Consider the following 14,964-nt stretch of genomic DNA (forward strand, 5'->3'; position numbering starts at 1 on the left):
ATGATAACAAACCTTTCATAAGCAAAAATATCACAGACTCATTCTCCCTAATTATATTAATTGGTTTTAAATCACATAAAAGATACACTATTTGTCTTAAAAGTCTTTACTGGTGTCTTTCATGCCCTGGCCAAAGAAAAAGAGTATTTAAAGAAGTTGAGAACCTTGTTATTCCCTGGATGTTTTCAGAACATGAGACACTAGAGGTATTTCATCATCACAACTGAAAGTCTGTCTTTGTAGAGGCAAACAGGTCTTAGTAATTCTATCTTGAAGAATATGTGAAAGTAGATGGAAGATAAATCTTGCTGAGAGAAAGATGAATGGGAATTGGTGACTACATGTAAACAAGAATCTTAACATGCATTGCATGATTTTCAGAGCATGTGTAGTTTTCAGAGACTTCCCAGCTAGCATTTCAATCTCAGAAATGTTTGGAAATGAGTGTCTGGAATTTAGTTCACATACTCATTTCTGACTGCTTGAGTTACCAGATGAGAGGACAGTTTTATAGAGCTGCCTTTTAGTTGATTTGCAGTTAAAATTCCTTCTCTGTGTCCTGTTGAGACAATTGCTCATCTGTTATCAGCAGTGGAACCTCTGTAAATGAGTCAGTGCCTAAAGGCTATTTAAAGTGCAGTAACTCCTGCTCTTTGAAATGCTGCTCTTACTCTGGTTGTCCAGCCTGTCTCCTCCACTTTACGAGAGGCCTACTGATTATATTTGTGATATTAGAGCAAGGGCAGGAGGGAGTGGAAAACAAAGTCATTCTGCATCTTAGATGTAGTATGCAGGGTGAAAATAAGAGGTGCAGATACAGCCAAAACAATGCTGCTGTTCACACAGGGTCTGAAGGAAAACTTTTATATCTGACAGACCTGCCTCTTCCCTCCCCACCCCTGTTCTGTTATTTGATCTAGATAGTACCTCTCTCTGTTAAATTTGGTTTGCTCAGAATTTGATCACCTTCTTGTAGTGTTCAGTTAAATTGTTGGTATCCCTGAACCACTTTGCTATTACATGGCACGTAATTTTTTAACCTTGAAGACGTAAACATTTGTGGATTGCCTTTTTTGTTTTTATGCAAAAAAAAAAAAAAAAAAAGTAATTATAAAATCCAGGATGACCAATGGTTAATAAAGTGCTGCTAGTTGCCTGAAACCAGTTTTATTATGAGTAAAAATTGCTATAAATGTACTATTGATTTTTTTTTTTTTTAATCAATGGGTTTGGCTTTTTTTTTTTTAAATGGGACCTGAATTACCCTGGAATAAATTTTTTGTTTCTGATTAGAAAGAGGAAAGCCGCCAGCTAACCCAAATCCAATATATAGCATGGCCTGATCATGGGGTTCCTGATGATTCCAGCGACTTCCTAGATTTTGTGTGTCTAGTGCGAAAGAAGAGGGCTGGCAGAGAAGAACCTGTTGTTGTTCACTGCAGGTATCAAATTTTTTTCCAACTTTATTAAATCATCAAACTGAACTCATTTATCATCAAATGCTTTGTTGTTGAAATAAATTGTGTCTGTTTTGGGGATAACAGGAAAACTCAACGTTGAAATTAAACAAATATTGAACATGGTAATCACATTTCAAAATTTTGAATATCTACATGCGTTGATCTGTGCAGGGATTTTGCTGAAGTGTTTTGTTTTGTTCACAGTTTAAATGCTTATGTTAACAGTCTACATAATAGAAATGGCAAAAGGTACTTGGTAACCAGGAGGAATAGGTTTCTATTCTACAAAGAGCCAAAACAGCAGTATAAATGATTCATAGTGGAAAACATGGGTTGTTTATGCAGTGATCAATTAAAAGATATTTTCTCTCAAGTCTTCGCTCTTAGACTACATGATCTTTTGATACATTGAGCCGTTTTTCTCAACAATTTAATTTTGTCATGGATTAAAATAACTGTTATTCAGATCTTTATGTGCACATGAAATATGAGGTTTGCTTTTGTGAAGTATTTTTTGATAGCATTCTACATTCCTATGGTGAGTTTCAAAATCTTAATACTTTAAAATACCTAATTAGTGAACTAGAATAATACATAATGCCAACTGTTTTCAAATGAACATGTGCTATCACAATTCTTGGTAAACATTTATATGAATATTTGACCTCTAAATTCCTGAATACTCCCCAGACAGTGTTCCTGAGCCAGAATTGCATCGTTCCTTTTTCAGAGAGAAGCTGAGAAGTGTAAGGGATAAAATTAATTTAAAGACTACAAGTAAACTAGACATTTTTTGAAGAAGATGAGAGAAAAAGGTTTTCTCTTTTTAACACTTTGTGTACCAGAAATTGTATTTCATTGCGTTTGCTCTCTTCTGCTTTAGGTGGTTCAGGGTGAATCTTACTGACTAGGGAAACTAGTACCAGAATGACACTGTCTCAGTTGATGTTGTTTCTTAGCTTCCATTATTGATACACTTTTTGTTAATATGGTTGTGAAAAAATAGTGAAAGTAGCAGCCAAATACAACTTCTATGATATAAAGTGTGCCATCTGCAGAGAAACGGGAACAACAACGTTGGAGAGTAGGAACAGTTTCATTCATGTCAAGGAGGCACCAGTTCAGCTCCACACTGATAATTTCAGTGTATAATTGAAACTTGTATAAAGGTTTTATGTTTCACAGAAGAAAAGAGATAGAATATCACAGTTCAGCATAATTTACTTAATTGTCCCAACTTGATGGCTCTTGGGAAGTATAACCAAATTCCAGCAGAGAGTCAAGCAGAAGGAGCCCAGGTGTTCCTCCATATGGTGCATGCACACTATTTTTAGCATCTATTCAATATAATTGGACAAGGCATTAGTGCAATGAAATTTGTTTTCAGAACTAAACCATCAGCTTTAGTGTGAGAAATCCAAGTAGCCAGTAGAGAGTAGCTTTTGTACAGTAATAATTTCAGAACTAAACAGTCCAAACCTACAGAGATTGTAAGGCAACAAAAACCTTAAGGGATCTGGAAGGTTTTTGTAACACTGAGCTACATAAAACACTAGTTTCTAGATTGTGTCATGTGGTTATTTTTATTTTTACAGGATCTTACTAGTTTTGTTGAACAGTTTCTAATTGTTGGTCTAGGTGAGATGGTAAGCCACCCATCCTGTCCGTGCCCTTCATGATTTTCATGTCCTGTCTCATGTTCCCCTCCATCAGTCAATGATTTACTTTTCCAAGCTGAAGAGTGTTATCTTACCTTATATTTATCATAGGGAAACTATCACATTTTTCATCATTGTTGTTGCCCTTCTTGAAATCTTTTGAAGTTCTAAAATGACTCATTGGGTTCTTTGACATAACTGTTCCTGTTCAGATTTGATAAAGCATTCTGCATATGAATTCTATACGTATAAATTCTAGGAATATAAAATACTCTTGAATCACTTTATATAACCAGCACATTTACATATTGTCCTAGAATTCTCATGACATCACTGTAATATACAGTAGCTTTAATGCCACCTCCTGGACAAAGATTTGAATAGTAGTTTGTCCAGACTTAATTTGAAATTATGCTTCAAAATCAGAACAATTAACTTTCCAAGTTTGGAATGTTTATATTAAGTAATTTAGAAGCAAATACTTTCATTTATTGACTGAAATATTAGTTGTATGAGTTGAGATAATGCTGGCATTTGAAAATATATATTTGGTCCTATATTCCAATGTAGAGGAACACTGGTTTAATATTTCAAAAGTGCAACATGAATTTCGAAAATTTGAATTTGATTATCAAGTTTAAGGCTAAATATTCAGTCTTTAAGGCTTGCTACTTGTGGAAAAGTGTATGTGTATATAAAATAATTCAGATAAATCTTTAGATTTGTTTTATTTTTAATGTAAATATGATTGTAAGCTGCTTTAACAGTTTTGCCATTTTGAGATGTATGTGTTATGGTACTTCCTTGTCTTGAAGGGATTGCTACTGCGTATTCCTTTTCAATCTATAAAAGTTAGATCTCTATTGTACTTTTTAATACTAAGAAATATTGTCATCCTACAGAGTTTTCTAATAATTGTTCTTTTCCTTATTCTGAAATAGGAATGAACAGGATTTTATCACAGTGATCAGTCCTGAGAATCCATGAGAAGGAAGGTCCTTAAGTATCAACTGTACTTGACACACTTTGTTTCATTTTCCATTCTGTTTTGTTGTTGCTGTTTTCAGTGCTGGGATTGGACGGACAGGGGTTCTGATCACTATGGAGACAGCCATGTGTCTCATCGAGTGCAACCAGCCTGTTTATCCATTGGACATTGTGAGAACCATGAGAGATCAAAGAGCCATGATGATCCAAACACCTGTGAGTATCATCCTTGCTCTTTTGTGTTGCAGAACAATAATTTCCTATGATCTAGTCGTATTAGATGGATTTTTAATATACTTGCTCTTGATCATATTGCAGAGATCGCCTTTAGCCAGTGTAGCTGTAGCCTTAGCTCCAGGCAGAAATAAATTGTTAAGGCTATTGGAAAGGAGCAATTATCTAAATTTCTATAGAAAAAACCTGAAAAAAAAAAAAGCAGCAGCTGTTTCAGGGATACCTGGCAATTAATGACAAAAAGGGTCAATTTTCAGCAGTGTAGAAATCACACAGTGGAGAAAGCAGGAGCCTAATGCCTGACAGTAGTATAAAAGCTAAACACAGAAAGATCCAAGACATGCAAGAAAAACCTTCAGTGATGAAATTCAGTGATTATTATATTGCCTTAGTTATAGTGGAAACAAGCCTAAACTGTGCCCTGTACTGACTCAAAGGGAAATAATCAGAGAAATAATATTTTTAAAAATCAGTGTAATTAAATCTGATGCAAGATATATCAAAGTAATTCCAAGTGTATTTAGTCTAAAAACAAAATACCTTTCTACCAGGACTCCTTTGGGGCTTTCTTGACGTTTGATGTATCTTAAGGTACCAGAAGTTTTCTTGCATCTATTATATCTAAGTTTTTTGAGATAATTGATGTTGCTTTCATATATTATATTTCAGATCTGCAAAAGTTTTAGGACAGATTTAGAATTTTTTTATTTGTATTAGATATTGCTCATCTCTGAGAGCAGTTTGTGTTTACATTTTTAGAAAATATCTAAGAAGGATCTAAAGGTTGAGTTGTATTGCCTTGCAGAAGAAAAAAATAAAGATTTGGACTCTTGATTGTTTCAATCTTTGACCAGTTCCAGGGGTTTTTTGTTTGTTTTGGTTTTTGGGTTTTTTTGGTTTTTTGTTTCCTTTTTAAATGAGTAATCAATTTTATGGTTTTACTCTCATATATGGTATTTAAAGAGGAAGTATGTTGAAGGAGAAAAGGCACTAGATCCAGTATCAAATCACAATTACCTGAAGGTAGTTACTGTAGTAATTTCATGTCCTTACTGCTGTTCCTCTAATCAAATTTGAATAAACCTTCTGTGTTCTCCAGAGAGTATTGAAGCTCAAAAAAAGTATATATGTGTCTCCATTTCTAGGTCATCAATCATTCAGTCCTGCTGAATTCATGTTCCAGTATTCATGTTTCCCTAAGAAAAAAGTTGTATTATTCAGGTAGCACAGGAAGGATGAGGAAGATGATCATACATGAAAAATAATAAAGGATGTCTCTTGCTGTTTGTGATAATTGTGCTGTACGAATAGCTATGGCTGTAGCATGTGTAGAGAGGAAGAAAGTTTTATTAGTAGAGGCAGGAGTTGCAGTGGTAAGGGGTTTAAATGTATTTTTTTCGCAGGATATGCTAAAATTCATCTGGTCTCCTCATTTTTCTTAGACAGCCCAAAATTTTCAAGATTCAGTGAAAAGCAAGTGTTTAGTGCATCAGAGGGAGAAGGGCTAATAAAAGAATTGGGTTTTTTTTTAAGATTTCATAAACATGAGCTGTTCCAATTTCTCGTCGTCCCGGGTTCGTGTGTCCTGCAGGATTCCCTCGGTGTCCGCACGAGGGCGCTGTGGGAGGCGAGCTCAGGCTCCTTCGGGAGCACTGCGGGCAACACACAGATTGTACACAACTGTATATATAAATTTAACTATTTAATACACATGCGACATTACAGTGAATAATGATTCTAGTATTAAATATGTTAATGTTCCCGTTTAAGATCTGCCATCACTAATTACTGGATAGAGAGGGCTGTTCTGACAAGGCAGGTGTGCTGGTGTTCTGACCAGCATATACATACATATATATATGTGTATATATAATAATCCACACGTTTTGCAGGATTCTAAGTTAGTTTTGGTGCTTTGCATTTATTTTTTGTTTTCATTATGTTCTCATTTGATTACTCTTGAGTTTTTTAACTACTATTTGTTTAAAACAAACCGTTAGCGGCCTCTGCATATGCAGGTGCTAGACTTGAATGCACTGAAGAGTTAGACATTATATCATGTTAAGAAACAGGAGTTCTGGCTTTCTAAAATATAAAACAGTTTTCTTTTTTATCAAATTCTAAGAGGGAGGTTCCAGTAACATGCCAGAATCAATGTAAGTATGAAAAAGCACTTTGAAACTATAGTTTCTAAATCCAAGGGCGTGGAAACGTCAGGTCAGTGGAACTTCAGCAAGGAAATACAGAGCAGAAAATTACTAAATAGGTGATGTTGTAATAATAGCACTGGGTTTGTAGGTATGACTTTTGGCATATATTTCAAAGTGCCATTCGTCCTGTTCTTCTGTTGAGAAACAAAATACTCTGATAAAAAGTTCCTGTTGTATTGTTTCCTAAACTCACTTTGAAGCACAGTTCAAGTTCTGTCAAGAGAATGGGATGGGGAAGTCTTAGAGGCCTTTTCTTCTTCCAAATGACATTTTTCAGTTACATTTCTTCCCTATTTACTGAATCTACTTTCCTTTTCAGAGTCAGTACAGATTTGTATGTGAAGCTATTTTGAAGGTGTATGAAGAAGGGTTTATTAAACCTTTACAAGCATCACTGCATAAGTAAAGAGCAAAAAACCTATGATATCAATTGAGGAATCCTGTCCTCTATAATGAACTGGCAGCATTCTTTGTGCCATAATACTGCTTGCAGGAAATGATAGTGAAGTACAGCAAAGAATTGACAAAGGACTTTGAAAACTTCAGCACTGTTGCACTTTACGTTGAAACAAAATCAGTCTCTGAAACTCTTCTAACTTTCATCTGTTTGAAGACTTTATTTTCGTGATTTGCTCCGAACAAACCATGAACTGAAAGAACTAATTGTGTTCAGGGTAATCTACGATATTTCATTGTAGTGCCATATACTGCGCTTCTGGTTGAATTGCTACAAACAAGGCTTGGAATTACTTCACTCTGTTTTACACCCATGTCTCTTAAAATGAAAAACAAACGAAAAAATACACTAAGCCATGGTCTTTTTGCAGTGCTAGGTTTATTTACTATGTACAGACTCTCACTGTTTTGTTTTTTACAACATTAGCAATATTGCCAATACTAGATAGATACACACTGCCTACTGATGCAGCACACGTTGTCCTACACCCTTACTAGAGACCAGCTGGTTGTTAGAGGAGAGCTGGCATTTGTGTTAACCCAGCAGTAGCTGCATAATGCCCACTTACCAGCATCTTGTACAAAATAATAACAATAAAAGTTTAAAAAAAACTCCAACATATAAATAAACAGCATTTCTATGACACAGCTTGTGTGTCATACACTGGTGTGTTCTGGTTCATGTGACTTAAGATTACGTGATGGGAACTAGTGCATGCATTATGTCTTAACCCCTTAAGTGCCTTGAGACTTACAGCATACATCCAGTGAAAGGCACTCATGATTCCATGGGGGTGGTATTGTCCTGTCATATTTATCTTAATGGGTTCAGATTTTAAAAACGGCCCTTGGTGCTTGGAGTGTGTTACCACAAGGGGTCATGGAAATACCATTCCCTCTTTCCTTATACAAGTACCTATGTGCTACTCTCCATAGCCAAAGCACCTCTGCCAACTTAATGAATGAGCATTGTATGCTGCTGTGTTGTAATTATGTGAAAAATCTGACACATTCCTTCATTCCTTCCAACTTGTAACTTACTAGCATCTGACTATGAAATGCTGGTAGGTCATTAGAAGCTGATACTTTGTTTTATCCTTTTATTGATAATAGCTGTCTTAGTCAATTAGACATAACTCTTTAATAGCACTGATAATTAAGTTGAACTTAAAATCAGATGTGATTTAATTCCATTCTCTGCTAACTAACTTGTTAAGTCCTCATAGTTGATTTCAAGCCATGTTCGTACAGGTCTGCCTTTTATTTTTTTTTTAATTTGTTTTGGGGGTGGGAAGGAGGAGAACACTATGAAGTTATTCCAGAACTTAATTTTGATTTCATGAAGACCCCAGTCGCCTTCTGTTATGCTTGTGCAAAATTGTTCCAGTTGGTATGGGTTGCTTCTTATTTAAGTAGGTAGAAGATTTGTGAGAAATGTCTCTCTGATACAGTATCTGAGCTCATTCTAAAGATGCATAAATGTCCCTGTTTTTTAATATTTTTCCAGTATAGGAGAAACCAAGTCAGAAGCAAGGTATCCAGTGTAATATACTGTAAGGAAAAAATCAGTCACTTCTTTGACTGCCCTGTGACAGCATAACTTTGTGCCCTCTATTTAAAAGTTTTAATTTATTGTACTGGTTTCCTGAAAATGTTTATCCATTAAATTTTGTTGTAAGCTATATAGAGCATAGAATTAAAATTGAAAGTTCTACGCTAAATAATTTTTAACTATTGAAGAATTATATTGTATAATATACTGTGTTCTATGGACATTTGAAACAGATCAGCTATGAACTATTCAGTGAAAAGGGATTCAGGCAAAGTGAAATCCTGGCTTATGACTTAGTAATAAACATGAACCACAATGCCAAATGGAAGATAGAGTTTTAAATATTTTTAGAAAACAAAATAATATTAGGAGGGCTGTAGCCCTGTTACTTATATTTCTAGATTTGATGCTTAAGTCAATATTATCCCTCAGTGAAAAATAAAATTTACAAGAATCTCTGGATCTGATAAACTGAAAAAGAGTAACATGGTAGCTTTAATCTCAGTTATATTTTAAGCCATTTCCAACAAAAGAAAATTCTTCTTTAGAATTCTCCTTTAACTTCCATGTGATGAGGTTATTAGCTGAGTTGCTGGCTAGTTAGAAGGTTATATTAAACTCAGCACTTAATGTCCAAGAAGTAAAATAATTCATCCATTATAGTGAAAGAAATTTTCTTCCTAGTCAAGTTGTAAACAAAAATAGCATTTGCCCTGTTATTCTGAGGGAAATCAGAAATGGAGTTTATAGCAACATTATATAGTGTTGGTATGTCACATATTTAAATATTCTTATGTAAAGTTGCCAAAGCAGTTCAAGTTCAAAAGTCCCATTTATACCACAATTAAGTGTGGGATATGTATTGGTCATCTGTCGTTACTGTTTTAATTACAGACACAGGCAGGAATAATAGGTCTCTTCAAAATCTTCCTCTGCACTGACTTATATTGTATTAACAGTTGCACTGGGGAAAAAATTGGAACAAAGTACCTATTCTTAGTTAATTGGCCATCAGTGGACTCAGTGGCTTTTTGGCTTCTCCAAAGCCAGGATAATGGTAACCAAAAACTGATTAGGAAAGAGAATAGCACTGAAGCCTTTCTGCACCATAAATCAAGTGTTTAAATGTTTCTACCTGTTGTGGTATAAATGGCCTTTAAAATATTTTTATATGGCCAAAAAAAGCAAAACTGCTTAATATTTTACTTTGGGTTATGAAGATCTGTATCATCCTTAAGAGTTTTTTAAAGAAGTTTTTGTATGTTTCATGCTGTACAAAACATGAATGTATCTTTCAGACATAATGACTTATAGACCTATATGTGATTGGTGTTATGACTGTTGGATTTTATGAATAATTATTTTCATACCATTTGATTAGGAAAAATGTTGGGTGGGTGTGGGAAAGAGTATGTTTGTAACACTTCCATGATACAAATCCAGTTAAAAAGAAAAAAAAAGTAGTTTTCATTGTAAATAAGAGCAATATTATGACAATTTTGTGCCAATGTAAAATGTTAAGACTTTTGTTTTTTTCCTTTTAGATTCAGATTGAAAACTACCACTACCATCTCTTATTTAAAGCAGATTTGAAGGTGTTTTTTTTTTTTTTAGCAGAAAGATACGGGGCTCTGGGGGGAGGGGCTTTTGATTGTTTTGGGGGCATTTTTTATTTTTGCTAAATATGAAATAAGATGCAGGTATTCTTTAATAAACCACCTACAGATTGTCAGCCAGTCCACTTTTAGAAATACTCCTTTAGACATCTCAGAGAGCTGAAGAATTAATTTATCCTGAATTTGGCAGCATTTGGTATTTTCAATCACTTGCAAGTCTTAAGCAGTAAAATACTGCTTTTATGCCTTTTATTTTTATCTATTCTCTCCCAGTTATGAAAAAGAGAAAGCCTGATTTTTTTTTTTTCTCACTACATTTAATACTCGCTGACATTTCTTCCACATTTCTCTGTTAAGTCTTGAAAGCTTATATGCCATATAGATAAAGCAATAACACTTCTTTTAGAATATCTGATTACAGTCTGGCATGCTATCTATTAAAGAAAGGGTGAGAAAGCAGTTGGGAGATTAAGGAACATGAGGAGTTTGTTATGGAACTTGTGTAGCTGGCAACTTTCCATGGAGACCTTCCATAAAGCATCGTGGTACCCATGGACAGGCCAAAATGCAGCGGACCTGCTGCAGTTGCACTGCCCAGGGAGATGGGAAGGAGGGAAAGTGTGGCATAGAGATGTTGGAGCTCCAGGTGCACTGTGGAGCTGAATTATGTGATCTTTTTATGCTTATGCAGTGTGTGTGCAGGTGTGTGGGGGATGTTTGATGGCTCAGGGAATTCGCATGAGCATGAAAAACTCGACAGATCCACCAGTTTCCAAGTGAAAGCGGGTGGTCCTATACATATGCTCTAGTTTTGACTATAGAGCCACTATGCAAGCAATCTTCAAGCCCCTCAGCCCTGAGGATAAAGGGAGAGATTTGGTTGTGCTCCAGATGAAAATTTTGCTTATTTAGACTTCCACCAAGTACAGGAATAGCGCTGTCTAAGGTCAGTTGCAGTCTTTTTGGTAGCTCACATCTCAGGTCCCCCAGTTGGCTGAGTTGGGTGTATTTGCCAATTTTAGTACCCATCTTTTGTCTCGAGACTGGAAAAGCTCTTTTCCATTGCTAATTTTAGCACGAGGATCCAGTATTAAAATCTGGTAAAACCATATTTATTGATTAGTTGTGGATCTTGCATGAATTTGCAGGGATTTATAATTAGTGGTGATTGGGAAGCTGCTAGAAGGGGGAAATGGTTGGTTTGTTTCAGTGTAACTGTTCTGTCCAGTCTCAGTTATCCCACTGCAGTTAGAAATTGAAACTCACTTTTCTGTTTAGCAGTCTGCGAAGGAGGCCAGTTCTATATCACTGGATTTTATCTCTGTGCTTGTTGCTCCTAGAAGTGTCCATCTTTTCAGTTCATAGGACTTCTCCAGCTACAAGATCTGGTGCCTAAAGCTGTAAGCTCTGGCTATTGACTTTGGCATGTATTGCTTATTGAGTGCCCAATGGAAAAAAAGGAGACATAAATCTCTTTCCAAAAAAATTCTGAAATTTTCAATTTAAAAAATTTAAACTTTTCGATTAGTAGCATCATCTAAAGAAAGGTCACTAAAATATCTCTGATTCTGGTGTGCTGTAGCATCAACTAAGTTTCCACGGACTGGCTGACAGCTTGTTGGTTGTGGTATTTCATATTTAGCAAGCTTACACATTTTAAAGGGTAATTTTTCTTGAAGCGTTTTGATGTTTGAATAGTAGCACTTTATGTCATGCTTACTACTGACTGAACTATTGGACAAAATAAACTGGGGTTGGAGAGAGATGCTTAATGGGTTTCTGTGCAGAGATGATTTGGATTACACCTTGGTACGAATGCTTTCTCTTGTTCCAGCCATTTCTTGTTTATTGTTCACATGTTTCTGAGGGACTTTCAGAAAATAGATGTTAGCAAGATAATTCTGTCATCTCAATTTTCCTGTCTTAAAAAGAATATGAAGCCTGCATTTGGGGGGGGGAAGGAAACAAAAAGGTGCAAATAGAAGCCTACAGGGTACTTGTAAACCTATCTCTGTGATCTCTCTCAGTGAGCTGCAAATTAGCTATGTTTACTGTAAGTGTTTCTGCTAAGCATTATTTTTAACATTAGATCAATTACCTGGAAATCAGTATTTTTTTTTTTTACTTAACTTATTTGAATTTTGGTAACTAAAGATAATGCACAAAGAAGTTTAAAGAAGTCACCCTTTTACACCTAGGCCGGGGCCTGAGACATGAGTGAAAGGGTTAAACAGTTTACATTGAGCTGTTGTTTTCTTTAACTAGAATATATCCACAAAGACTAGACTATAAATGATCCAGCGTGATTATCTCGGTACATTGGGGCACCACAGGAACAACCCATAATAATCTTACAGGAAAATTAAGGTAAGAGAGTGAAGGTTTTATCTTATCCAGTGTATCCAGATTTGTTTTCCATTTGGTTTGCTTCATTTACCAGTGATCCCATTTTAACCAGTCAATTTGGCAGGGCTGTTTGTGTAAGGTCTGGGGTTTTTTTTCTGTAACAGGTGCTATACTATGTATAAATACAAAGGGAAGAATATTATTTAGATCATTATTAACAATCAGATGGTGGCAATATTTTTGCTAGTTACTTCTGGTAATTAATTTGCATTTCCAGCTGCGGCTTTCAGTTGTCAGATTTCATCTCAGTTTCATACTGCTGAATGATGGACTGCAAGTGTGGAGTAAATCATCTCAGACTTGTATAGCTCTTTTGTTGTTTGGACTAACTCTTGTGTATCTTAATTAACGTTGGGGGGATGCAAAGGTTCTTCCCATAAGTAGACTTTTGCCTATAAATTTGTTTAAAAGCACATGAGGGGGAGGAAAAAAAAAGAAGCCAACAACCTAAATGCACCATCTTGGCTAAGCAGCCAGGGTGTTGATGGAAAATGATTGAAACTTGAAATTGGTCAACACTGGACAATGTGAAAATAAATTCAGCTTTTGTCACTGCAGCTACTGTATGCTTTAAAGGGCCTTATGTATTTGTCCTCATTTTGATAAAATGAAATTTCTTGCCATTAAAATGATACACTAATTTCTACCGAAAACCAGCAGTTCCCAGGATGAATATGCTAATTAACATTTAACAAGTCTTGTTTTAGTCTTAAGTAAAATTTCATTCTATTATGTGAAAAAATGCTGTTATGCATATTTTGTGGATATATTTAATTTCAGTTGACAAATAGTTGTCTAGGTACAAACTTGAAAATATATATATAGTTTACTTGTGGATCTTAATTGTTTAATTGCAAAATAAAGATGTGCTTTAGTAATTTAAAGTTTAATTTTTTGTGTGATTTTCTTGCTACTCTACACACGGTTTTACTGTGCTACATTTAAACGTGTCTGATGCCAGATAATGTTCACATCGTATTTTACTTCTTGACATTGTATGACATAAATACATCCCTATGGATAGAGCACTAGAAGAGGATGCTAAATTATCAGGAATTAAATTATTTGGTTACAGTGTCAGCCTACATTTTTTTCCATGAATTTATATACTGAAAGTTTTTCTCTAATGGAAGAATAAGTTTTTAATTACCTTTTATACAATGAGTGATTTGGAGACAGTGTTCATTAGAGATTATAGTCTGATCCCAAAATTGATGGTAATGAGGAATGCTGATGCAAAGAACAAAAATCCCAGATGGAAGCTTGTGATGAAATACTTGCTGCCAAAAAGTGGGGGGATGTTCAAAGCAAAAGTGGGAAAAGATGATGAGAGGACTTAAAAGGCAAGACAAAAATCTCAGGATGAGCATCTAAGAGATCGCTGTGTGTTCTAAATTTCACTGATTAACGTAGGACTTTAAAGTGAGGACAAGGCATTTGAAGTACAAAAAGATAAACTAATGGGAAAGCATTTCAAGGAGAAAAACAGAAAAGAGGAATTCAGTAGGAAGGGGTTTGTTTAAACTTGGCATAGGAAGACTGGATAGAAGACAAGTCACAGATGCCACAGCTGAATGTGCATATACTTGGACTGTATCTGAGTAGGAAGTAGTGAGGAAGGAGTAGACTGTAATTACATGAAGAGTAGCAAGAGGCTGATGTGAAGTATGAAGCACAAAAATGAGCAGAAGTTTTTGTGTTGCTGAAGCTACAGGAAGGAAATAATGGGAGTTCTTGGTGGCAACATGGGAGCTTGTGAAAGAAGCTCAATTTGAGAAAATAGTTGAAGGTGGTTAGAAAATTTAGGAACGACCTCCAAGAATCAGGGATTTCACCAGAATTCTTTGTCTAATAGGAAAATTTGTATTTGTATAGCTGTAATAGCACGGAGACTCCTATGTATTTACCTCACAGATTTCCACTACAAACTAAGCAGGTTGACATCCAAATGATCAGTTAATTGATCTGCTCTGAGAATTCATCAGATAAATTATAAATTATTTTTTCCACATTAAATATAGTAAGATTTTGTATGGCTTCTTTGGGAACTTTATTGCAAACTCCCACATGTATTTCATGACAGACTGCCAGGAACAAGCAAAAGACTGATAAAAAGTATCTAAATTCCTCCTGTTTTGTGATATATGTTCTTGAATAAATATTCAGGCGCGAACCTGAATCTCACCTTTCCCCTAAGTTTGCCTTGCTTCTGCTTGCAGCAGGAGAATTGCTCAGTTGTCAACACAGACATTTAACATGAAAATCAGCCTGTTGCTTCCTCAGCAAATTGTGGGCAATTACCTGGAAGCTTTTTTTTCCCCATTTTAGCGGCTGACATGACGGTAACTGGAGCTGATTGTGCCATGGCATGGTCCTAATGTGGGT

General features: G+C 35.4%; 1 protein-coding gene across 4 annotated transcripts in view; it reads left to right on the top strand.

Moving 5' to 3' along the window:
• PTPN4 (protein tyrosine phosphatase non-receptor type 4) overlaps window positions 1-14,964 on the top strand; it is a 112,918-nt gene extending 97,954 nt beyond the window's left edge. For 2 of the 4 annotated variants that reach the window (XR_004358096.1, XM_032693590.1), the window contains 3 exons: window positions 1,294-1,442; window positions 4,186-4,321; window positions 6,869-13,463. Coding sequence is in view for 3 of the 4 variants with exons in the window: in XM_032693590.1 (XP_032549481.1) it covers window positions 1,294-1,442; window positions 4,186-4,321; window positions 6,869-6,955 (372 nt within the window). In the remaining variant the exon portion in view is untranslated. Of the gene's footprint in view, window positions 1-1,293; window positions 1,443-4,185; window positions 4,322-5,742; window positions 6,849-6,868; window positions 13,464-14,907 lie in introns of those variants that run through there. The other 2 variants (XM_032693592.1, XM_032693591.1) reach the window with 2 other exon arrangements.

This window comes from Chiroxiphia lanceolata, chromosome 7 (assembly GCF_009829145.1).
Source record: "Chiroxiphia lanceolata isolate bChiLan1 chromosome 7, bChiLan1.pri, whole genome shotgun sequence".
In the NCBI taxonomy this organism is placed as follows: Eukaryota; Metazoa; Chordata; class Aves; order Passeriformes; family Pipridae; genus Chiroxiphia; species Chiroxiphia lanceolata.